At 48.9% G+C, this 24,428-nt stretch overlaps 1 protein-coding gene across 1 annotated transcript; it reads right to left on the bottom strand.

Moving 5' to 3' along the window:
- Positions 1-548: 548 nt before the first annotated feature.
- WNT9B (Wnt family member 9B) lies at positions 549-23,851 on the bottom strand. Its single transcript, XM_056864713.1, has 4 exons — positions 23,604-23,851; positions 9,384-9,640; positions 2,724-2,989; positions 549-1,022 (listed from the first exon to the last, which is right to left on the bottom strand). The coding sequence occupies exons 1-4, from the start codon at positions 23,849-23,851 to the stop codon at positions 549-551; spliced, it is 1,245 nt and encodes a 414-aa protein (XP_056720691.1).
- Positions 23,852-24,428: the final 577 nt, after the last annotated feature.

Below are 24,428 nucleotides of genomic sequence, written 5' to 3'. Positions count from 1 at the left end.
GCAAGACTCCCTAGCCGCAGGGCTGGCACAGTCAAAGAAAATGTGGAGCGTGGGTCACGGGGGCTTCTTACTGGGAACCCATAAAACGGCTGTTCCTGCCCCAGTGGAGGGATGCTTGCTCCTCAGACCCCCACCTTGCTCAAGAGAAGGGTGGTTGTATGACTAGGCGTTGCACGCGCAACACCCCAGGTGTGATCTCCGGTATCACAACTTAAAAACCGTTTCAGGTGTCTCTGCCTGAGACTTTGGACAGCTACTCCAGGCCACCGTGAACAGGCCTCAGCCACATGGGACGAGAGCCAGAATCCCCACAAGGCCTCCACCAGCACAGGCCCCTGAATGGTAGAACCTATCCTGGGCCGAGCCACACCCGCAGGTAGGCCGCTTCAGCCAGCGTGCCTCCTCCTCACCCACAGCGCCCAAAGCTGTGAATGCCAGGGCCAGGGAACGGCTCTGGATTATCTTTAGGAAACACGAGAGTCCCAAGGAGGAGCACAGTGCCGCGCACAGCGCTCCCTCGCACAAGCTGAGTCCTGCGGCTGCTGTGACTACTTGCAGGTGTAAACCACCTCCTCTTGCATGCACTGCTGACATTCCACATAGCAGCACCACTGCACCTGGCAGTGGCAGGCGAAGGTGACCATGCGGGTCTGGGTGTTGTACCCCCGGCCACAGCACATGCTGTCACAGTTGACCTCGCGGGAACATGTCCTTCCAGTGGTGCCCATCGAAAACTTGCTGGGCACACAGAAGGGTGGGGAGTCCTCCATGTAAACCAGGTCAGTGGGGCGGAGAGCAGAGGGTCCTTTGGACAAGCGGCCACGGCGCTGGGGGCTCGCCAGTTCCGAGTGGCCCACGGCATCGTTGGAGGTGCTGACAACCTTGACGGCGTGGTCGTAGCGCAACTTGAGGAGCCTCCCTGTCTCGTGGAATGGGGACAGCTGTTTCCAGCAGGTTCTCACCGCGCATGAGCCAGAAACCCCGTGGCACTTGCAGGTGGTTTTCAGACCGTTTTTCACAGCCTGCGGAAAGGCAAGAGAGACAGACAGGCATCAACATAGGAAGGCCTGCGAGTGAAGAGCAGGAAAGCGACCAGAGTGGCTAAGCCACTGTTTGGAGTGGCAGAATGAGGAGAGCCCCATCCCCCCACGGGGGTTCAGCTTCCTCTCAGCCATCACCAGCACAGGAAAGAAAATTCTCTGCACATGCTCAGTGGCCCTCCATTTTCACCACTTACTATTACACAGGGCTGAAGCACCAAAACTAACATTGGTGGAGGAAAGGAAAGTGCCGCCAAGTGACAGCTGACTTATAGCAACCACATAGGGTTTTCAAGGCAAGAGATGATCATTGGACTGTTTTAAACCTGATCATTGGACTGTTTTAAACCTGTTCTATTTAAACTGTTTAAATGCTGTTTTTAAATACTTATATGTATTTATATTATTGAACGAGTTCGTCGTGAGCCGCCCTTGTCAGGGAGGGTGGGTTATAAAAATGACTAAAAAATAAATAGAGATGTTCAGAAGTGGTTTGCCATTGCCTGCCTCCGCGTGGGCTGAGAGAGTTCTGGCCTAAGATTAGAGTTCTACAAATGGTGATTTGCTCCAACTGAGCCCTGTGGAAAGCTGAAAGGACTGGTTGTGCTTAGCAGAAATTTTTTTTGGCGGGGGAGTTAATGGGTTTAAAATTACAGTAGAGTAGATTAAGACTTAAACCCTAATAAGAACTTTTTAACTCAAAGATCAGTTCAACAATAGAGCACACTGTTAGGGAAGGGAAGGGAGCTCCTTCCTTCCTTCATAGCTTTTAAGTGTCATATTGGAGGAATTCCTCAAGCACAGGCAGAGTTGGGCAAACAGAACAATTCCACCAAGCATGGGAATGCTGTACCAGGCAGAGAATTTACCCTCCCAGAATGTCAGCTTTCACTCAGACCCCTTGTCCTGCAAAGCATGCAAATTTCTAGCATTTAGGATGGCAAAGATTTGCTTAAGTATACTGGAAATTCACTTTTCTCTTCAGATCACAACCCTGCTTGATTTCCAAGAGTTCATCAAACGCTGGCAATATAAGCCTGTCCTGGCAGCAGGGTGACCAACCAGTGAGTATAGAAACACCCGGTCACACTCTGGAGCCAGGGACTGGTCTTGGCTGCTGGGGGATGAAGTCAATGGGGGAAAATTGTGCCCACTGCTCCCAATATTAAATTATGTGGTTCATTCAACCACAGGTACTAAACCAAAAAAACCTCCAAAATGGACAGTTAAAATACTTCTCAGCCTTGTGGGTGTAAAGTGCTGTCGTAGCTGACTTGGCAACCCAGGAGGGTTTTCAAGGCAAGAGACAGCCAGGGGTGGTCGGCCATTGCCTGCCTCCGCGTCACGACCCTGGTGTTCCTTGTAGGTTGCCCCTTCAAATCCTAACCAGGGCCAACCCTGCTTAGCTTCTGAGATCTGACAAGATTAGGCTAGCCTGGGCCATACAGGTCAGGGCAGATTCATTTAACAAGAACACCCAACAGGTACTGAACCAAAAAAAACCAAAATTGAAAGTTAAAATACTTTGTTGCCTTAAATACTAGAAATTTGGGGGATGAATAGTTTCCGTTAACAAACAGGTGAGCTGGCACTTTGAACTAGCTGTAATTACCAGACTGTCCTCAAGGGCAGCCCCACACAGACCATGTTATATGAATCCAGTTGACAGGTGCCAGAGGTTACCTTGATGCCCATGTTGGTGTTGTGCATATCCACTTTGGCCTGCAGGTCTTTCCCGACCTTCTTTTGGCCCAGGAAGTTCTTCAGAAACCTAATGCTGAACTTGAGGTTGTCTCCACACACTCCCCACTGCCATGCCTTGCGGTTCTCCAAATCTGGAGAGTCGTCACACGTACAGCGCTCCATTCGCCCCGCGCTGCACGCCCGAGCCAGGGAGTGGGTCAGTGCTGCCGAAGACACCGCATAGAGAAAGGCCGTTTCTTTAAAACCTGGGGGAGAAAAGCAGCAGACGGTGAGGAAAGATGCCTGGTGAAGAGAACGAGTCAGGAGGATTAAGTGAGCCATTTTTTTAAAAAAAGAGGGGACCTCACAACATTATTATTACTGTTATGTACGGAACGTGCAGGCTTAGGGAAAGAAAACCGAAGAGGTTGAGCTTGATTCTACATAAAATATCATCAAATAAATCTATTTTTATTATATTGTGCACAAATATATGTTAAAAACACTGGGCCTACAATGTAGGCTACCTAAAAAGCATGAACAAATATTAACAACACATACTCAGTTGATGTCAATACATAAAATGACCAAACTTAGACCGAATGCATTTCCGAATGCCTTATATAGGCCTTCCTCAGTGGTCACACATAAAATAATTTTATAATACACATCCTGACATTTAGATACATGTTATACAAGGTAAAATATACATAAACGCCTTTTGTTTTGAGCAGCTTTATGTAGAAATATTTAGTCCATTTGTGTTAAAACATGGTTGCCAGCTCACACCTTGTACATGATATCAAGCTTGTCAGGATGTGTATAACATCAACAAGAGTCTTGTATAACATGTATATAGATGCCAGGATGTGTATTATAAAATTGTTTTATGTATGACCACTGAGGAAGGCTTATATAAGGCCGAAATGCGTTTGGTCTAAATTTAGTCATTTTATGTACTGACACAACTGAGTCTGTGTTGTTAATATTTGTTCATGCTTTTTAGGTAGCCTACATTGTAGGCCCAGTGTTTTTAATATATATTTGTGAACAATATAATAAAAACAGATTTATTTATTAGACTTATAACCCACCCTCCCCAGCAAGCCAGCTCAAGCCGGGCCACATCATCTTAAAAATACAACAATATATACAATATAAATATATTTGTTGATATTTTATGTACAATCTAGCTCAACCTCTTCAGTTTCCAACTTCCGGTAGTGAGCTGATCCGAGCGCCATGTCCCCCGAGATCTCTCAAGGGAACCAAGAGGCGTTCTGAGCCGGGGGGGCCTTTAAAAGCCCCGATTCCGATCCTAAATGGTGGATCGGAAAGCAGGCAATCCCCTGCTGCCGAAGAACAGCTGTTTGACTCCCACCCCCCTCCCACAAGAGCAACTTGTTGCGGAGGAGGGTCGGATGAAGTCCCGCCAGCCGAGGAGGAATTCCATCGCCACGAATGTCTCATGGAAATAGGCTCCAATCTCCTCTATCTTTAACTGAACATTGAATAATTTAACAACAGAGAACCCCGACTTCCAACATCTGAGTAAGTTACATCAACTCCCTTTGTCTACTAATCCGATTTTGAACGACTGGAATTTCTCAAGATCGGCTAAAGACTCTATACCCCTTTGCCCAGGATTTTATGTGACCTTCCGACTAAAAAGGCTACTTAATTAAACTATAAACTGAACTAGCAGGCAAACAAAACAATCGGAAAGAACTGAGTGGCATAAATAGCTACCAATCGGCGGCTGCGGCGTAGAAGGGGGGAGGAGAAATCCTTCACTTTCGATTCTCCATTCCTTTACCTTAGGAGAGTCCTCCAACCACATTTTCATTCAGGAAGTGGTCTTTCTAGGAAGACAGGAAATCATAGCGGGCTGTTGGGCCGGATGTGCCCCACTCAGTGTAGCAGCAAAATAAATCCTACCCTCTTTAATCATAGAGTGGGAGCGACGGAAAGTCCACTGCCTTACAACTCCTTGTACACTTCCTGGAATAAGTTTTAAAGCCGAGCCAGAGCCTTTTAACAACTTAGTAGCTTTTTTGCACGGAGCTGCCTGCTTATATTCAACTTACTAGTCTGGAAAATACAAAAGCCACAGACAATCATGGAAAGTAATCATCAAAAGATACAAGAAATGTTGGCCACACAAACGGAATTATTAAAGAAGAAGTTTGAACAGGTTTCTATACAACAAGAACAGTCAGCTATACAAATTACTTTAATTATCACTCAAAAATTTGATGGCATAATAAACGAGATCAAGGAAATAAAAGTTTAAATTACAGTAATGAAAAATGGCATGAACAAGATGGAACTCACAGTTAAAAACATCACTGGAGAATTGAAAGAAGTTAAAATGGACATGAAATCTCAAGCACAACAAATTGAAGCAATACGACTTCAGGAAGAGCGAGTGAAGGACCAACTAGCTGTTTTGGATCTGAAACTGAGAGAATCCAACCTACGTATATGTAATGTGCCTGACTTGGGGACACCAGAGAGACCATCATAAATCACTTGCTCATATATTTCATTTAAATGAACAAGAATTAAACCACGCAATAAATAAAATATACAGAATCCCCTTGTCAACTCGAGTACAGAAAACAACAGCCAGAGAAATCTTGATCTCCTTCTTTGACATCAGGATGAAAAACATCATTATGAAAATATACTTGGAGAACCATCTAAGTGTAGATGATACACCGTTAATAATTCTCAAAGACATCCCTCGTCACTTGATTGCAAAGAGAAACATCTATAAAGACTTTACTGCGATATTAAGAAACAAGGGAATAAAATACAGCTGGTTACTACCATAAGGACTTACCTTCACCTACAAACAGGTTAAACATGCTGTCAACTCCCTGGAAGATATCAAAAACTTTTTGACAAGAAATAATGAGCTGACAGACCCTACTACAGGAATACAAAAAGAAGAATCAACAGCCCAAGGAGCAATGGGTGAAGATTGTTATAGACAAGAGGCCACTTCAAGAAAACATACAGATGGCAACAGAAACACCAGACAGAAGAAAAAGTACAAAAAGAAGGGCTAGGAAAGCCGGAAGAATACCAATTTGACTCTTAATATGGGAAAGGGGGGAATAGAGGAATAACAAAATTAAACTACTTTTTTATTTTGGGGTAAATAAAGTTTCTTAAGATCTAATCCATTATAATTTGACAGAGATGAGTGACTGGAGAAAATTATGTCAATGAGTTTTGTTCTGTCTCTGTTTTTTTATTTCTTTAATAATTTCTTCTTTTTTCTCCTTATATTATTAATATTATATTAATATTACTTATTGAAATGTATTAAATAAGGGGAAAATATAACATTAAAATAATAACCTATTAGGATTAGAAAATATTAATACAAAGGAGATACCAGATTAATGTAGGGAGGGAGGAAGTCGGTGGGGAAGTCAATTATAACTAATTGTATTTAATATGGAAGACATACACCTAATAACTTTTTAATTTTTTATTGATTCAAGGATTGATATATAAGATGTATTGTCAAATGAGATGTATAGTAATTTCTGAAAAACAATAAAAATATATATTAAAAAAAAAACCTCTTCAGTTTCCTTTTACTCACAGGTTGAGTTTCTTCTCCCCCCCCTTTTTCCCCCCCAGTTGTTTTGATGTACAAGCTTAGAACAGTGCTAAGATGAGCGTTTCTGGGAGATTTTGCAGGGCAGAAATGATGCTGTGTGAGATCACGTCCACCCAAAACCCCAGATGTGACATAAGCATGGAAACCCATAATACTTGCCATGGGGACAGCCAGACCTTACGTCACATCTGGGGCTTCAGGTGGACAAGTTGTCAAACGACATCATTTGTGGACCTGGAATTTTCTCTTGTCAGTCCAGACATCCGGGGCAGGATGGCGGGCCCTCCAGTGGGAGGGCCCCCCCACACACACACACACCAGAAGTGGGCAACCGGAAAGCCTCGGCAGAAGACCATCTTTCTTTAAAAGCTTTAGGGCTGCCAGTTGCTCAGACCAGGAAGCCAGTCTACATTCTACAGAGGCAAGCAGGGCAGCCACTTCGGATCCTGCACTGTGGGGACCCCCCCCCCGAGCTGTAGACTCCCCCACCTGCACTAGACATCCTCACTCACCCCTGCGCTGCCCTGGTATTTTACTGCGAAGTCCTCTCTAAGCTTATTTCCCCCTTGCTTGGCCAATTCCCTGAAGAGTCAGCTGAGTTCATGGCAAAGAAGCTCCTATTGGGAGAAATTCTACAGCTCTCGTTTAAAACTGCCAAGTTCTGCGGTGCTGGTTTTAAAATACGCAGAGCTTTGCTAGAGAAAGACTGTTAAAATACTCTACAATTTTATAACCTTAAATTGTATAGGCAATTGTAATACTGCTGTACAGCACTGTTGGGTATAGACAATTTGATGTACTGACAGTGGATTGGTCAGTCGACTGTATTAATAAATTCTGATTCTGATTCTAAAACTCTGATTCCTACGCTGTCCTGGCTGTTCTTCGAAGGTGAGCGAGGGGGGCTGGCTGTGCATGTGCAGGGGGGGTGAGGGATGGGGGCTGGCCAGGGGCTCTTAACACACACACCCCGCACTGTGTCTTGAGTCATGGTGGCAGTGGCAGCCTGGGAAGCAGCTGATGTGGAGAGGTGGAAGGCCCCCCTCCCCCACCAGACACTCATGACAATGGTGACTTCTGCTCTGAGCCCCTCCCCCTGTCCGGGGGGGGGGGAGGCACTAGGGATACCAGCCTCCAGATGGGACCTGGGGAATCCCCCAGAATCACAGCTCGACTACAGAGCTCAGTTCCCCTGGAGAAAACAGATGCTTGGGAGGTTGGGCTTGACGTCACTGAGGTCCCCTGCCCTCCCTGGGCTCCAACCCGAAACCTCCAGGAGTTTCCCAACCTGGATCTGGCAACTTTACCCTCCCTCCCCCCATTGGCCAGGGGGTACCTGGCAACTGTAGGAGGTGTGCATTTAGGGTTGCCAACCTCCAGGTGGTAAGCACAGGAACAACACAACAATGTAGTTACAAAATGCAAAAAGATTCTATTTGAAAAGTTACACATAATAAGCAACAACAATGCAAAAACAATGGGTCTAACAAGATCCTATATCTATAATAGTAAAGTCCAATAATCACTGATGTATGTATTTTCAAAATAGTTCAGCAGAAGAAATATTGTTTTCCAACGATGACACGGGGTGACTATTGGACTTTACTATTATAGATATAGGATCTTGTTAGACCCATTGTTTTTGCACTGTTGTTGCTTATTATGGGTGACTTTTCCAACAGAATCTTTTTGCATTTTGTAACTACATTGTTGTGTCACTCCTGTGCTTATTTCCTAACTATATAGAATCAGTACAGTGGTGTCTCTTTTTTCTATTAACCTCCAGGTGGTGGCTGGAGATCTCCCACTATTACAACTGATCGCCAGGCGACAGAGATCAGTTCCCCTGGAGAAAATGGCCACTGTGGAAGGTAGACTTTATGGCATTATACCCCACTGAAGTCCCTCCCCTCCTCAGGCTCCGCCCCCCAAATCTCCAGGTATTCCCCACCCTGGACCGGGCATCCCTTGGTCATGGCAGCAACACAGCCTGGCTCACCCTCAGCTCTCTCCACTGCCCCAGGCCTGGGGGGGGGAGTGGGTAGGGGCTTCCTTCATTCCCCATCTCCAAGGCCAGGCCAGAACTGCCACACTCTACCTCCTGCCCAGGCCTTGTTCCCTGCTGCTGGCTACTCAGAGCTGAGAAAAACGGGGAGAGGGAGGAAAGACGCCACCGGAGCCATGCAGGCTTCCACCAGCATGGCCTGGCTGGTGAGCTTGCTGGCATCCACTCCGTCCTGTGTGTGGCAGTGCCCACCTAGCACAGGCTGGCAGCTCATATCTCCCTGTGCCTACTCTTTGGGAGAAGGATGCTGGGGGGGGTGGAGACTGGAAAGGTCAGTCTTGTCTGCTCTGGCCAGAAGCAGCTCTCCGGGATCCGTCTTGCCCATTGCCCGTGACCTCATCCTTTTAAAAAGGGACACTGGGGATTGAACCCAAGACCTTCTGCATGCAAGGCAGATGCATTCGACTGCACCATGGCCTCTCCTCCTTCGGGGAGGTACCAGTGTCCACTAGGGTTGCCAGCCTCCAGGTGATGGCTGGAGATCTCCAGGCTACAGACAGAAGCTCACCTGGAGAAAGTGGCCTTGGAAGGTGGACTCCATGGTAATGTTTACCTGTTGAAGTCCCTCTCCTCCCCAGACTCCCCTCCAAAATCTCCAGAAATTTCCCAACCCAGAGTTGGTAGTCCTAGTGTCCACACCTACAGGCTTCACTACCACCAAGAGATGGCTTGGAGATTCACTGCATGGCTTGGATGCAGACAATGTGAGTGAAATCCAGAGAGTCGAGTCATGCATATCCCTCGGTGTCCAGCTGGATTTGGGAAATCCCAAGAGAAAAAAAATAGTGGCGATCTGGGGGGGGGGGCTGGCTTTGATTGGCAGTGCACAGGGTAAGTTTGGTAGGGCAAGGGTACTATCAGGAGGTCATGACACCGTGCCTAAAGTAAGGGGGTGGGTCACGATGGACCTTTCTTGCTCTCTTTGGGATTTCCAGAGTCGGCAGCCTACCACGTGTACCTTCATTCAGGAGGTGCGTCCGCCCATCCAGGCTACAGTTCCAGCGCTCGTTGCGGAACTGATACTGACACTCAACAATCCCGAGTCGGACGGCATCCCGCAGCGTCTCAGCCAGCCCCGGCTCCCGCCGGCAGAGTCTTTTCTGCTTACGGGACAGCCTGAGTAAGTCGCATTGCTTCAAGTGAGCCTTCCCGTGAGCAGGGTTTGTGGAGGGCCCCAGCAGAGGAAACTGAATTAACGCCTCCTTCCTGGTCAGCCTAGGGGAGGGAAAGGAGAGAGAACTCGGTCTTAAAAGCTAGGTGCATCACTGCTTCTTTATTTATTCATTGCTGTTAAGTCGTAGGGTTTTCAGTGCAAGTGACATTCAGAGGTGGTTTGCCATTGCCTGCCTCTGTGTCACGACCCTGGTATTCCTTGGAGGTCTCCCATCCAAATACTTGCCAGGGTCAAGGCTGAGATTGTGCAACTGGCCCAAGGTCACCCAACATTTTCCATGGCAGAGTGGGTTTCCCAGATCCTAGGCTAGGCCAACACCTTAGCACACATAGAACAGGGTATTTGTCTGAATGCTTTCTTCCAAGGAAACTGAGGTCTGGTTCACACAAGCTTGATTTCTTTGGATCAGTAGTACTTTGGAGATCAACAAAACTTTCAGGGTATGAGTTTTCAAGAGTAAAAGTTCCCTTTATCAGTTATGAGTTGGAACGGAGTTCTCTGCATCCTGAAATCCCAGTTAGAAGGTGGGAGGGGAAGGAAGGAACTCCGGATGCAGAGGTACAATGCGCATTGTAATAATATCAGTTTGTATCTGTGCAAGTTTTTCTGTGAGGTTGATGGATTTCCACTCCACGAGGCAGAGTGCTGCCTTCAATGAAGATAGTTTCAGAGAGTGGCCATGTTGGTCTGCAGCATCTAGCTGTTCTACCCTGTGAATTGATTTCTCTGGTATACATATGCAGCAGAATCAGGTTCAAATAAGATGGCAGAGTCCAAAGGTGATAGAAGACCCCGTTCCAGCCAGTCTGTTGTAGTGGTTAGACTGCTGGACTGGGATCTGGGAGATCAAGATCTGAATCCTCTCTTTACCCTGGAAGCTCACTGGATGACCTTGAGCACGTCACATGCCCTCTCAGTTTAACCCACTTCACAGGGTTGTTGAGAAGATGAAGTGGGGGAATGATGTAAACCTCTTTGGGTTCCCACTGGGAAGTATGGCAGGGCAAGAATGAAGCAAATAAAATAAACAAATACCTTCTCCAGGTACAGGTGAGGAGTTGCATTTTCCAAACTCCCCTATTTTAATAATTCCCTGTAAGCAGAAAACTAGCTTCACAAGTGAAGTGCTGCATTAAAGGTAAAGGTCCCCTGTGCAAGCACCGGGTCATTCCTGACCCATGGGGTGACTTTACATCCCGACATTTACTAGGCAGACTTTGTTTACGGGGTGGTTTGCCAGTGCCTTCACCAGTCATCTTCCCTTTACCCCCAGCAAGCTGGGTACTCATTTTACCGACCTCGGAAGGATGGAAGGCTGAGTCGACCTTGAGCCGGCTACCTGAAACCAACTTCCGTCGGGATCAAACTCAGGTCGTGAGCAGAGCTTGGACTGCAGTACTGCAGCTTAACACTCTGTGCCACGGGGCTCCTCAGAAGTGCTACAGTAGCACTCCCTAATGTATTTATTTATTTATTTATTTATTTATTGTATTTGTGGGAATTTTTGGAGGGAGCACTGAAATATGACCCTCCACCTGTAATCTGACATGGTATTACCAACGCTGCCACCTCAGAATTCTAGCTGTCTTGTACATTTTTACCCTGCCCTTTCGGTAAGAAGCTCAGAGTGGTTATCCCTACAACACCCCTGTTGGGTAGGTTGGGCTGAAAAAGCATGACTGGCCCAAGATTGCACAGCAAGCTTCATGGTGGTGTGGGGATTTAAACCTAGGACTCCCATAACCTTGTCTAACATTCTAACCACTACACAACTTTGCCATTCAACTTTACCACTTCATTCTGCTGCATGGGTAGACCCGGCCTTAATGCGGGGGCAGATGAATGCGAGAACCAGTTCCTGGAAAACGCCACATTTGAGGTGATGCAAGGGAGATACTAAAGTTTATCTACGGTGGCCCCAGTCCAGAGATCAGTTGATTTTAGGGCTCAAAAGGGCCACACTGGGCATCTGTCTCCAATCCAAAACCGAAGTCCAGGGCCACCGTGAAGACTGACAGCCATTGCTCCTGGGTGAACTTTCTTGAGTCACAGCCCCATACCTCAGCTCCAACGGCATTGCATCTTAAAAAGTGAGCTCTGGCTCACAAGAACTCAAGCTGGAATAAACGCAGTTAGTCTTCAAGGTGCCCCTGGATTTATGTTTTGTTCTGCTACAACAGACTAACACGGCTATGGAACTGTCAGTCTCCGAAGCCAGTCCTCAATCAGGAACATATCAAATAATAGACCAACGTGACCCTGGACACTTCGAGATAAAAGTGTGTCATTTCTGGATGGACTTGAACCCCAGAGTCTGTTTTCCCCCAGTAGTTAGGCATCCGATGGCTCATTCACACATACAAATCTTCACCTGCACTAAGCCAGTTATGAATATGCAGGCACAAAAATGCCCATGGGTTGCTCAGCACGAAAGGAAAGATCCAGATCCCATGGAATTGCCCATCCCTAAAACAACTGACATTAACCTGATCATCCTTTTTCATTTCAGAAGGGCATTCACCCGAAATCCATTTTCCCCAAGTGTATCACCCTGACCAATTTATTTTGTGAAAATAGTTGTACTCCTTTCCCCTTGACTCAACGCAGCTCTTAATTACTCTTAAATTACACCAGAGCCAAACAAGCAACAGCTGACAGTCCAGTTGGCTCATGTGCTAGTTAATTCACCCACTCTGTAAAAATAAATCACTACATTGCTTCCCGTCTCCATCTAATAAAAAAGGTCTTTGCAGCAACTATCCAACAATTCTTAGCCAAATGGGGATTTGAACCTGCGACTTTCAGACACTCAAGCCCATTTCCTTCTTCTGAATCATCTTTTAACTAATGATGCTTCAGTGCTAAAAAAAATAATTCTGGCACATGATCAAATAATGCCTGTCAGGGCTGTTTCTTTTTTGTTTTGCCAACAGAACTAGCATATTGAATGTTGCATATGTAGCACAACCTTCACAAATACACTTATTTTTATGACATCAGACTCTGAATATGTCAGTTAAATGACAGACAGTGGGTGATTCTGACTGCACCACAGAGCTGGTTTTGAAGCCTGTAGAAAAGGTGCCCCAAGACAGGAGACAGGCGGCCCTTTCCAGAGACTGTGGGGTTCTTCGGTTTCCGCAGTACATCTGCTAAAACTGAAACAATGCAGAGAAGCTCAGCATGGCTCCTTGGTTTTGCCCAGATGCCCCATAGTTCAAGCTGGCCACATACAGGAGGAGGAGAAGGAGAATTGGGTTTTATATGCCAACTTTCTCTACTACTTAAGGCAAAATCAAATCGGCTTACAATCACCTTCCCTTCCCCTCCCCACAACAGACACCCTGTGAGGCAGGTGAGGCTGAGAGACTGTGATTTGCCCAAGGTCACCCAGCTAGCTTCGTGTGTAGGAGTGGGGAAACAAATCCAGTTTATCAGATTAGCCTCCGCCGCTGATGTGGAGGAGTGGGGAATCAAACCCGGTTCTCCAGATCAGACTCCACTTCTCCAAACCACTGCTCTTAACCACTACACCATGCTGGCTCTCAAAGCAACCTTTCCTCCAGCCCTTGGGAGCAGATGGTTAAAGTTGGCGGGGGGGATTATCATGCATTACAGTTGGCATCCACACACAGTGAAGTTGCTTCTGTACGTTAAGAACAAGAACCCAGTATGAGGGAGGAATGGAAATTGCAGGCCGTGTCCATCATGTGAGCATGAACCGATTCTCCTATTACAGATTAGATTGTGTTGGGATGCAATGAGAAATTTCTGAGAAAAGGAACCAACGCTTGAAAAGGCAACTCAGACACCAGGTGATCAAACTGAGACATTTTCAGTTCTAGAAACTGAACTACTGTCAGAACTGACAGGTGCCAGATGCCAACAAGCTGAATGCCCTGGTGGGGTTTTGGCAGATTTGACACCTGGGGTTCCAAAACCTGCACATTCACACTTTGACAGGGCCTAGATTACCTTCAGCTGCAGAATGCAGAGCAAAGGCCATTCAGTCACAGCATCAGAGAGATAACAGAACTGGTTCACAAGTACACATTGATAACTCCGCAATTTGGGATAACACCACACAAGAGCAAGCCCAAAGGCTCAAGAATACAAGAAACTGCAAGTCCGGGTAATCTGAAATTAACCAATGAAAAATGCCAATTCCAAATACCTACAGTGTATTTCAGAAAAAGACTGATCTCTTCTAGAATCTTACTGGATGACTCAAAACAACATATTGCAGTGAATATGCCAAGACTGGGAGACAAACACACACACACACACACACATACACACACACACAAGGACTTAATGGCACAATTCTAAGGAGAGTCTGGAAACTGCACAAGATGCCAGCTAAACACCAAGCCTGAGTAGCATGGAGATATACCATTCCCTGCGAATGCTGCACCAATGTAAGCCAGAAAAGGGCAGTGCCAGGCAAGGAACATGATGAAAAGCACAATCCTACTCAGAGTGACTCCAGTCTAAGCCCAATGAAATGAATGGGCTTAGACTGGAGTAACTCTGCACATGACTGCATTGTTGGTTGGCATCCTAAGCACCCTCAGGCCAACATTCCACCCCCTTCACACTATGCTGGAAAAAATGCTGGCATCAGTATTGTGTTCAATGGGAGTGAAAAACAGAGTTCCTCCTACCATTGTTACAAAGCCCTGGCACAGTTTAGAATACCAGCCAAGTCTGCAGCCGGTCACAGTTCTCCCAAGCACTGTATTTCACCCCAGCCTGGGCTATCTCAGATGAGATGTGCTGCATAGGACTACCCTTCTCTAGCCCTCCTCTGGATATGCTTAAGGCATACCTGGGGAGATGCTGAAGCCTTACATGCTGTCCACTAGAGGACACAATACTGATTCAGGTCTCTAATTCTCTGGGGTGCAAAGAAAATCCTTACCTGTGTAGGGAGCAGAGAGATCCCCACACCTCAGATGCAAATGTCTCCCCCCCCCCGCATACAAACACATCCCTGCTGTACATTCATTCAACAAGCCCTTCTTCCCTCAAAGCTCACTAACAGTAAGCATGTACAGTGTGTGTGTGTGTGGGGGGGGGAGAAACCTTGGAGGCACAATGGGCAGCTGCTTTAATCCCACATGGAATGGGGGGGGGGGAAGCAAGCACAGCTACATTTCTTGGTGATTCTCGGCCACTCCAACAATTGCTACTGCTGGCTTAACATTCAGGATGTCTTTTGCCTTGCAGGATCAGAGCCCAGAGGAACAGCCTCCCAAAAAAACCCTGCAGATAGAGAAGATCTAACAGATCTCTCTACAAGGAAAGGAGTAAGAATTGCCCCCAAGGACTTCACTTTGGCCTCCTGCAAGTAATTCCAATTATGTGGGAACTTCTGAGGGGGAGAGGTATGTAGAATCATGGAGTTGGAAGGGACCATAGAGGGCATCTGGTCCAACCCCCTGCTCAATGAAGGGTCAGCCTAGAGCATCCCTGACGTGATTGTCTAGCCTCTGCTTAAAGACTGCCAGTGAGGGGGAGCTCACCACCTCTAGGCAGCCGATTTCACTGTGGGACAACGCTTATCATAATAAATGTTTCCTACTTTCCAGTCAGTACCTTTCCACTCATAATTTAAACCGATTATTGTATAAACACTCCATTGCTATGGTGAACACCTCCTTTCTTTCGTGAATGGGGTTGCTAGGTCCTAGGCCAGGGATGGGGAATGTCCGGCCCGGGGGCAGTATGCGGCCCCAGAGGACATTTTCAGTGGCCCTCGGGAGCTCCAGGGCCCAGCCGTGGAGGCGCAGAACAGTGCGGCCCTCCCCAAGGGTGTTCCTGGGGCCGCGGCTTGCGGGTGCGCTGTGGCACCCTTTGGACCTCCTCTCGGCAACTGTTGGTCGGTGGGGGGAGGGACGCTTCCCCCAAGGCTGCCCCCTACAATCGCGGCATGCAGGAATGCCGCAACACACTGTGAGCCCCTCTTGAGGCCAGTGGCTCCCGGTGGTGGAACATGCGCGCGGGAGCCGATCGGGCTTGGAGGGCCTTTTGTGAACTCAGGGTGGGGAGGTGGGAGGGTGTGGAGGCTGCAGCCCAGTCGCGAGGGGCTGTGTGTGCTGCCGTGTGTGTGTGTTGGGGGAGGCAGGGAGCCTAGGGCTGTTTGCGCGGGGCCAGCGTGCAGGGGTGTGTGTGGTGGTGGGGGAGGCTTTTCTCTCTTTTCTTCCTCTTTTTCTGTCACTCTCCTTTCTCTCCCTCGTCTCTTTGTCTGTCTCCTTACGTCTTTTTCTCCCCCTCCATTTCTCTGTTTTCCTTCCTTCCTCCCCTGCAGATCAGCTGCCGGCTGCGCCCCCCTGGCGACTCGTTTGCTTGGGGCCCACTGCTGGCTGCCCTCCCGCCTGGGATGGTGGAGGGTGGGCGGGTGGACGGGGGTGCCCTCCAGGCCTTCTCTGCGTGGCCTCCCCTGTGGTTGCCAACCTCCAGGTGGTAGGAGGAAGAAAAGTACCAAAAACAACGTGAATGCAAACACAGTTTAGTGCAACAGACAGGTGCAATTGAACACAAACAACAGACACAACAATAACCAAATTGGTAATAAGTTGCTCTCGAGGAGTCTTCAAGCAGTCTTCTTATGGATAGTTAAGCAAGTCCCAAAGGCTTCAATGTACAGAGTTCATAGGAAACACGATGAAAATAAACGGATTGTGAAACGCAGTCCGGATTAACTTTAACGTTTTCACCGCCGCATCAGCGGCTTCATCAGCACACCGTTCAATCAACGGGAGACAAAGCTCCTTGAACCAGGATTTACAAACTCTCAACTCAATTCTAACTGCCAGGTGGTGGCTGGAGACCTGGCAACCCTAGCCTCTCCCCCCCCCCCCCGCGCTGGGAGATCTACACCTGGTTATGGCTCCCGAATGATGTTATAAATGAGCAAATCGCCCTTGGCAGGAAAAAGGTTCCCCACCCCTGTCCTAGGCACACCAAACCCTGAGTCTCATGAGTTGGACTGCCAACCTCCAGGTGGCATCTGGAGGTCTCCCACTATTACAGTTGGTCTCCAGATGAGCAAGATGATTCCCCTGGAGAAAATGGCTGCTTTGGAGGGTGGACCCTATGGCTTTATACCCTGCTGAGGTCCTTCCCTTCCCCAGACCGAACCCTTCCCCAAATCTCCAGGTGTTTCCCAATCCAGAGCTGGCAACCCTACATCATGAGACATGACCTGGTGATGTCACACACCAGAGCTACACAATGGTAGCACTTTCACACACCCATATGAACTGTGCCACCCAATATCTGTGAATGTCTGCACAGTCACAATTGTGAGGCTTTGAAAGGCTACTCACAACCACCACACGGGAACTGTGTGCTAAATGTGAATCTTTAGTGGAAACTGTTGGTGCCACGTTGCCTCCCAACTCACACGCACACTAGTGGCCACAAGCAGGCAGGCATGGGGGACTTACGAGAAGCCACCTAGTGTGTGGGGCAGCTGACTGCCCCAAGGCTTCAAGTTGCCACTCTGAAAAACGAATCCCAATACTGGAATCTCAGGACCTAAGCCTGCAACTGCATAACCCTACTCAAGACGGTGGGAACCACAACCTGTGCAGCCTTTCTAAGCACCCTGAGGTCACAGATTGTTAGAAAAGATCCCTTCTCTAATACACGTGTGCTGGTGGGGACTGCAGAACGGGGTCCTTTTTTTGCTGTCGGTTGCAGTGTTTAATCTTTAGTGGTTTCAGTTTCCTACTGTAAACTTGGAAGATAGTTGGGTGTGAAGCCTTTATTTGGATTACACATGCATGTTTATTATTTGCTCATAGCTCATCAGATTGTGAGTTTACAAAGGCTGTTCTAGGAAGTATTCTGCTATTATGAGTCAATATCTGGGCTAACAATCAAGAGTTATAGCATACTTTTTTTCTCCCTAAACAACAAAAAAATATCTGAACAGTTTGGCCTCTCCTAGACCCTTCAGGTGGATTGCAGTTGGTTTTGGCACAATAAGGTAATGGCAATGTCAGAAGCATCAGAAGACCTGTGCATTTATCATTTCTGTAGCCGCCTTTGTCTCAAAAACATAGGATACTGACAGCCATGCTTCTGGGATGAAGCTTGTCCTGGTCTTTAGCAACAAGCAGGGACAGCAACTTTTAGAACACTCAGTCTGAGAATTTAGAGGAAGTAGTAAATTGTGACAGTAGGTTGTTATAATCCTGTACCACAACAGCTATTACCAATTTTTAACAAGTAAAAAAAGTCCTCCAGTGGCACAGCAGTTGCATGCTTGCTAGGGGGGGTTGCTGCAAGGAAAATGGTGCCAACATGGATAGGACCGTGGATAATGTGCACCTTCCTATGCAAGAAATGCGCAAATGCTCTGTGACTGTAATCTTCCCCCCAAAGATCATATCAAAATAGGTTCAGTAAAGAGCAGGAGAAAACCCAGAAAAGCACTTCCGTTTGGATGCTGGACTGGATCAAAACTTACATGTGGAAGCAACCTGTAAGCATGAAGGACAGCAGGAATGACCAATCCCAAAGAGTGAGCAATAAAATAACAGAGATATTGAAGATGGTGAGGAAGCATGACAGAAAGGCCAAGATTTCCTAAGGAAAACCCAGTTCTACTCATGTGGTATCACTGATTTGTTTCACTGAACAGACCATGAAAATTTGTAAATAATGCGCTGTTTTACAGATTTTCCAGAGACAAATGCATTGGAAGGTTACATTGGATGGTACCATAGCAAGAATAATTATTACATACTCAGATCAATATTTGCCTTCCATGGAATGCAAACAGTAATAACCACCAATCATGCACCACAGTTAAACAAAGAATTTGAACTTCTTTAAAGTTTACAACTTATCCTGCAATACTGAGCAGCAGGTATCCATTAGCAAAGGCACTTGCTGAATATGGTCCAACACTATATAGTCTACTAAAAAAAACAAAAGCCCAACAAAAGGCACAGAAGTCTCTTACTTTGCATTGTTCTAGCAATGACTTTCCTGGAGTGTGGAAAAGCACTGCTAGCTCTTCCCATAAACCGAGACAGTGCAGGGTAGTAGTTAGAGTGGCAGGAGGGGATGCCCGGGTTCAAATCCCCACTATGTATGAGGCTTATCGGGTGAATGTGGGCCCGAGTACCATCTTTCAGCCTAACCCATCTTACTAGGAGGAAAGAGCCCCATGCCTTGGAGGAAAGACAAGATTAAAAAGTGATTATAGATAGAAGTATATTGCCAAAGAGAAGGGAGTTAGTGAAAAAACACAGAAAACCCATTTGAACACTGAGTTGGGAGAAACACGACAGCTGCCTCAGCTAAAAAGTAAAATGACCATAAGAATCTGGCAAAATGGACGCTGTCCTGTTAAATGCAAGAAGGGACCATATTTCTCCAAGACCAAAGAAAATCAAGCTCAATGGGACAGACCGAAACATCTGCTCAAGTGACCTGAAAAGATGCAGAATTACACAGAAACCATTTGCTTCTAATGGTGCAGTCCTAAGCGGAGTTATACCCATCTAAAGTCCATGGAAGTCAAGGGTGTTAGAAAGGTGTTTGCTTAGGATTGTCCTGTAAAAGCCTTGACTTTTACTGCTTTGTACACACCACACTCCTAAGATGGGCACTTGCCAGGCCTGGCAACACAAACCTGCCCTCGGGCGATGGCGTGCATCACTGCCTGTGACCCGTTGTGCATGCCTACTCACAGAGCCAAAAGGCCTCTAGCCACGGCATAATGCGCCGGTGGAGAGATGCTTATCGCCTACCCTTGGCCCAGCAATGGAATGCTCCCACCCTGTCGCCCACACAGAGTTCTTCTTCCGGCCAATGAGTGAAACCGGTTAATTGTTAAGCAAGTAAATTTCCAAATTACCATTCCAAAGAAAGATGGCTGCAGCCTCCTCCTAGAGACAGAGGCCCTGTGTCATAACCCGCTCAGGAATATGAATCCTGTAGCCCACACCGGGTACGCTTAATTAAATGAGATGCGCCTCTCCCATGTACTAAATGGCAGCATACAGATACGATAAATAAATGTTATGGCAGCATGGCACCACTCTGGAAGGGGAGGTACAAATGGGTAGGGCTGCCAGCTCAGGGTTGAGAAATACCTGGAGATTTGGGGGGGGGGTGGAGCCTGAGAAGGGCTGGGTTTGGGGAGGGGAGGGACTTCAATGGGGTATAAGGCCATAGACTCCACCTTCGAAAGCAGCCATTTTCTCCAGGTGAACTGATCTCTGTTGCCTGGAAATGATTTGTAATAGCGGGAGATCTCCAGTCACCACCTGGAGGTTAGCAACCCTACAAATGGGGGAGCTTTACATATGAACCGTATGCCTCCCATTCTTCAGGTGTAACCCAGGATCCTTCCACTATGAACTTCCTTTGCTGGGGAGACTGGGATACAAGACTAATAAAATCAATCAATCAATCAATCAATGGAGCCAGACCACAGAGCCACCCTACCCAATGTGGCCCCCTCTGCCAGTGGCTTTCCAAAGTCTTCGCTAGAGCCCGTTCCTCACCCTGCTGTTGGAAGACGGCAGCTGTGCAACCTGGGCCGTGCAACCCCTGACAAGCAAGTGCTCCACCTATGATCACCCACTTCCAGGTAGGGCTTGGAGATCTCACAGGATTACAACAGATCTCCAGATTACAGAGATCAGTTATCCTGGAGGAAATGGCTGCTCTGGAGGGTGGACTATGGCATTATACCCTGTTGAGGCCCCTCCCTCCCCAGACCCCACCCTCCCCAGGCTCCACCCCCCAATCTCCAGGCATCTCCCAACCCAGAGCTGGCAACCCTAGCTCCACTGCTGTGCGAGAGTTACCACCCTTCTCACAGATTAGGCATCAATCTTAAGAGCCTGTGATCAGCAGAGCGAATCCAGAGATAGGGGTGGTCACATCAAGATCAGCCCAACAGCTCCCTAGAGAAGGTGGCCCTTCAGCCCAGCAATTTTTGGTTCAAGGCATTTTTGCTACCCCAAACAAAGTATGCCTGTGGCTGGGAGCAAGCTGAGCCACTCTGGTGTCCCACTTCAAGCAGCCCCCTGGGCTCAGGCTTCGCAGAGTGACACCCCAAAAGACAACCCCGGTGTTCATCTGGGTGCCCCCCGGGGTCCTTCTGCTTGCCTGCTAACAAAGCCCTGCATGTCAACAGAAGAGCACTGTTGTGTCACACCCAATTTTGGGAAATTGATTGTGTATATCTGGGCAGGCAGAGCCCTGGCAGCCCCCCTGGGTCATCCCACAGGAACCGAAGATCCACCCAAAGCACACCCCACGCCGCTGTGCCTTCTCACCAGGGGGGGGGGGGGGAGAGAGAGAAGCAGCTTTCCTACCGCTGACAGGCTTTTGGAAAAAGACTGAGCGCCTCGTAAGTTTTGCAGGAACCCCGGAGTTCTCCACATACTTTGAAAGCTGTGACAGTGCTGGGTAATAAATGAGGAAACGATGCCCGGTTTTTCCCCCCCACTAACAGCTGGGTGAAATGTTCTAACGACCCAAAGAAAACAGCTGCTGTTAAGATTGTAGCTCCCTTAAGCAACCAAATCCACCTAAGGCAATATTCAATATTTGCTTTGCATTAAGGAAATGATAGCCGGGAGAAAAAGGGAATAAGATCGCCTTCTGCTTCGTAGAAGCTGCAGGGGGGGGGGGGCACTTCCTGCAAGGACAAATGCCTCCCTCCGTGCCTTCTCCTGTCCAGGAGTCGGCGAAATTGGCAAAACGGGACTGCCAAATTGCCCTGCGAGACCAGGATGCCTTGCAGAACGGACCATGGGCCCCCCAAGAGAGCTCACAGCCTCAGAGCAGAGCTCCCCAAGACCAACTACCCCCCAAGGGGAAAGAGGGACTGTCTAGAGTTTGCGCAAGAGCTCTGCCATCCCAACAGATGTGGACAGGGTTGATGTTGTTTTTTAAAGGGACTTCATTTTCAAGACCAACAACCTGCCCCTGATCTTTCAAATACAGCCAGTTAATCTAAGAATACCTGCGGCTCACGCACTGGTCCTATGCCTTATGGGCATCTTCACACCCCTGGAATTACCACGCTGTTCCTGCCTTGAAATTTTCTTTTGGGGGAGAAGCAGATTTTTAAACTAAGCCTTCTCTAAGCAACGTCAAATTTCCGAGGTCGCCTCGCTCTCTCAGCTTGTTTTGTCCGTGTTTTCCAGTTGCTGTTTTAGCCAGAATCTGGAAAATGTGGGCAAAATGCACGGGGAGAGCAAGGCAACCTCTGACGATTGGGAAAGACATACGTAATCAAAAGGAAGCCCCAAAGCAGTCGGCGGGGGTGACTGCGGGGAAACATCCCTGCATAAAAGGCCAAAGTCTCACTTGTTCTGTAACAGCATTAAAACAGGCCAGGCCCATTTTTCAGGTCAGTTGGCAACATCAGCCTAGGAGCAATTTATACCTGTCATGTTGACACACAACTCAAGCTGTGGGTTTTCACCTCTACTAACTCCTAAGGGCTGAACGCCAATCAAGCTGCCTGCTCACATAGAAGCCAACATGATTTCTGAAGATCAACAGAGACTGCCTCTTTTTGAGTACACCATGCAAATGTACCAACACTCAAACAGCCTCAAGCAACAGACCTGGCCCTGCAATCACAGGACTAGTACCCATTTAATGCCTGAGAGAACCAAATACTTTGCATTTGTAAAGCGCTGCTTATGCATTAATTATTACAACAACCCTTTAAGGTAGATCAGTATAGAGTCCCACATTAACACTTGCGGGTGAGCAAGGAAGAAGGACCATGCAGTCTTGTAGGCAAAAACCTCAGCCCGTCTCAGTTCACAACCATAGCCGCTCCCCTCCTGCATCATCTGCCTGGGCCAGCCCAGGGCACCCACTTTCAGCATCAATTCCCTACAAGTGCCTGGTTTGCAGGACCTTGCCAAGGAGGTAGAAAACTTTGCACAGCCTCAGATGCTGACAGTTATTTCCCATTGACCTGGCTTTGCAGAATTTCTCTTCATGAATGGCACTTCAACACTAGGACTGCATGGGCGCGGTGAATTGTTGTTGTTTTTAAATCTGGAATACTACATTTCATGTAGTTATTGAGGAAACAGAGGGATGATCCACATACCGCAAAAGTCACCACAGTATTGACAGCAGATAAAGCACCTCTGCAGGATCAGGGCACACCGATGAGCGGCTCTCTCATTGCCAGGGGCCCAACCAGCGCGGCCCTTCCCCGCTGGTCAAGGTGAACTCGGTGAAACTAAAAATGCCAGTAAATTCAATAACTTGTCATGATTTGACAAATTGTTATCACTATTCTGCAAAATGGAAAGCTGAGTTTTGAGCGACAGAATTGCCCCATCTTTAGATGTGGAATAAGAATCCCACACATACACAAAACACATACTCCTGCTGTCCTGCACGCACACACACAAAATACTCACTAGCATCACTCCAATACTTAGCAAAAAGGGTTTGATACCTGAGGCAAGGTGGAGCTCCTGGAAAACATCAGGTTTAATTAAAAAAAAAAGTAAGGCCAACCACCAGTCTAGTACATACCAAAAACTGAGGTTGCTCAGTAACTACAATACAGAAGCCTGGATTTTGGGAGTATATTGTCAAACCCCTGGAGTTCAAGACTGAGGCAGAGGAGGAGAGGGAGGGCATCTTGGCCATCTTCTGGTCACTGGGGGTGTGCGGGGGGGGGGTAGTTGTGAATGCCCCGCATTGTGCAGGGGGGGGGGGTGGACTGGATGCCCCCGGCGGTCCCTTCCAACCCTGCGATCCTATGAAGGCAGCCCTCGGTTTCCAGAAAGGGCCCTTCTCATCCCTGCCCACCGCGCATCCGACGGAGGTCTGCGTGGAATCCTTTGGGAACTAAGACCTCACGCGCTGCCGGGTTAGTGAGAAAGCCGCGCCGAGGGGTGCGCTGCGCCCCCCCCCCTCCGCCCGCCCGCCCCCCTTGACGCCCAAGGCAGCCCCGCGTTTCTTCCCAGCGCGCTGCCAAGACGAGACCGACGCCGAAGCCCCGCCGTCGAGCCCGGCCCAGGGACGGACGGGCGGGCGGGCTGGGTGGCGCCGAAGCCCCGCCGTCGATCCCCCCCCCCCTTGAGCCCAGCCGTCTGGCCGGGGCCCCCCGCGCCGCGACGCGCCCCCGGAGCGGCCAGGCGGGCTGACCCGAAGTAGGCGTGCGCCTGCAGCAGCAGCAGGCACCAGGCGGCCGCCGCCGGCCCCGCCGCGCGCAACGTCCGCAGCCCGCGCATCCCGCCGCCCGGCTCGGCAGGGCATGGCAAGGCAAGGCGCCCCGACGGCCCCACCGCGCCGCCCGCCCTTTAAAGCCGCCCCGCGACCCGCCCCCCACGCCCCGCGGGGCGGACCCGACGCGCCCCCAGCACGCCGCCCGCCCCGACCCACCGACCGACCGACCGACCGACCGACGGACGGGGCGGCCGCGGCCCCGAGCGGCAGCTGCGCGCAGGCGGCACCTGCCGCCTGCGCGCAGCTGCCGCTCGGGGCCGCGGCCGCCCCGTCCGTCCGTCGGCCCGTGGGTCGGGGCGGGCGGCGTGCTGGGGGCGCGTCGGGGCGCGTAGCCCCCACCACCGCTCCTGCCCCCCACCCGCTGCTTGAAGACTGCCGGGGGGAGCTCAAACCCCCCCCCCGGGCAGCCGAGGCCGCTGCTGAACTTCTCGGACTGGGAGACCTTCCCCCTCCTGCCCGCCCCGTCCCTTCCCCCCCCCCCCGTCCCTTGGGCCCCTTAAGGCCGCTGCTGCCCACAGGAGCATCTCTGAAAGACAGCCCCCCGCCCGCCCCCTTCTCCAAGCGCCTGGCACACTCGGCCCC

This window comes from Euleptes europaea, chromosome 18 (genome assembly GCF_029931775.1).
Source record: "Euleptes europaea isolate rEulEur1 chromosome 18, rEulEur1.hap1, whole genome shotgun sequence".
Taxonomy (NCBI): domain Eukaryota; kingdom Metazoa; phylum Chordata; class Lepidosauria; order Squamata; family Sphaerodactylidae; genus Euleptes; species Euleptes europaea.
This window is presented reverse-complemented; position numbering and strand designations above follow the sequence as displayed.

Bases quoted from the DNA above. Each gene is read 5' to 3' on its own strand.
- WNT9B (XM_056864713.1), bottom strand. From the start codon at position 23,851: ATGCGCGGGCTGCGGACGTTGCGCGCGGCGGGGCCGGCGGCGGCCGCC. The intron at 9,641-23,603 runs GTCTCGTCTTGG...TCCCTCCCCTAG, and splicing joins ACGGCGGGGCTTCGGCGTCG to GCTGACCAGGAAGGAGGCGT. The intron at 1,023-2,723 runs GTAACCTCTGGC...GCCTTTCCGCAG, and splicing joins ACACCAACATGGGCATCAAG to GCTGTGAAAAACGGTCTGAA.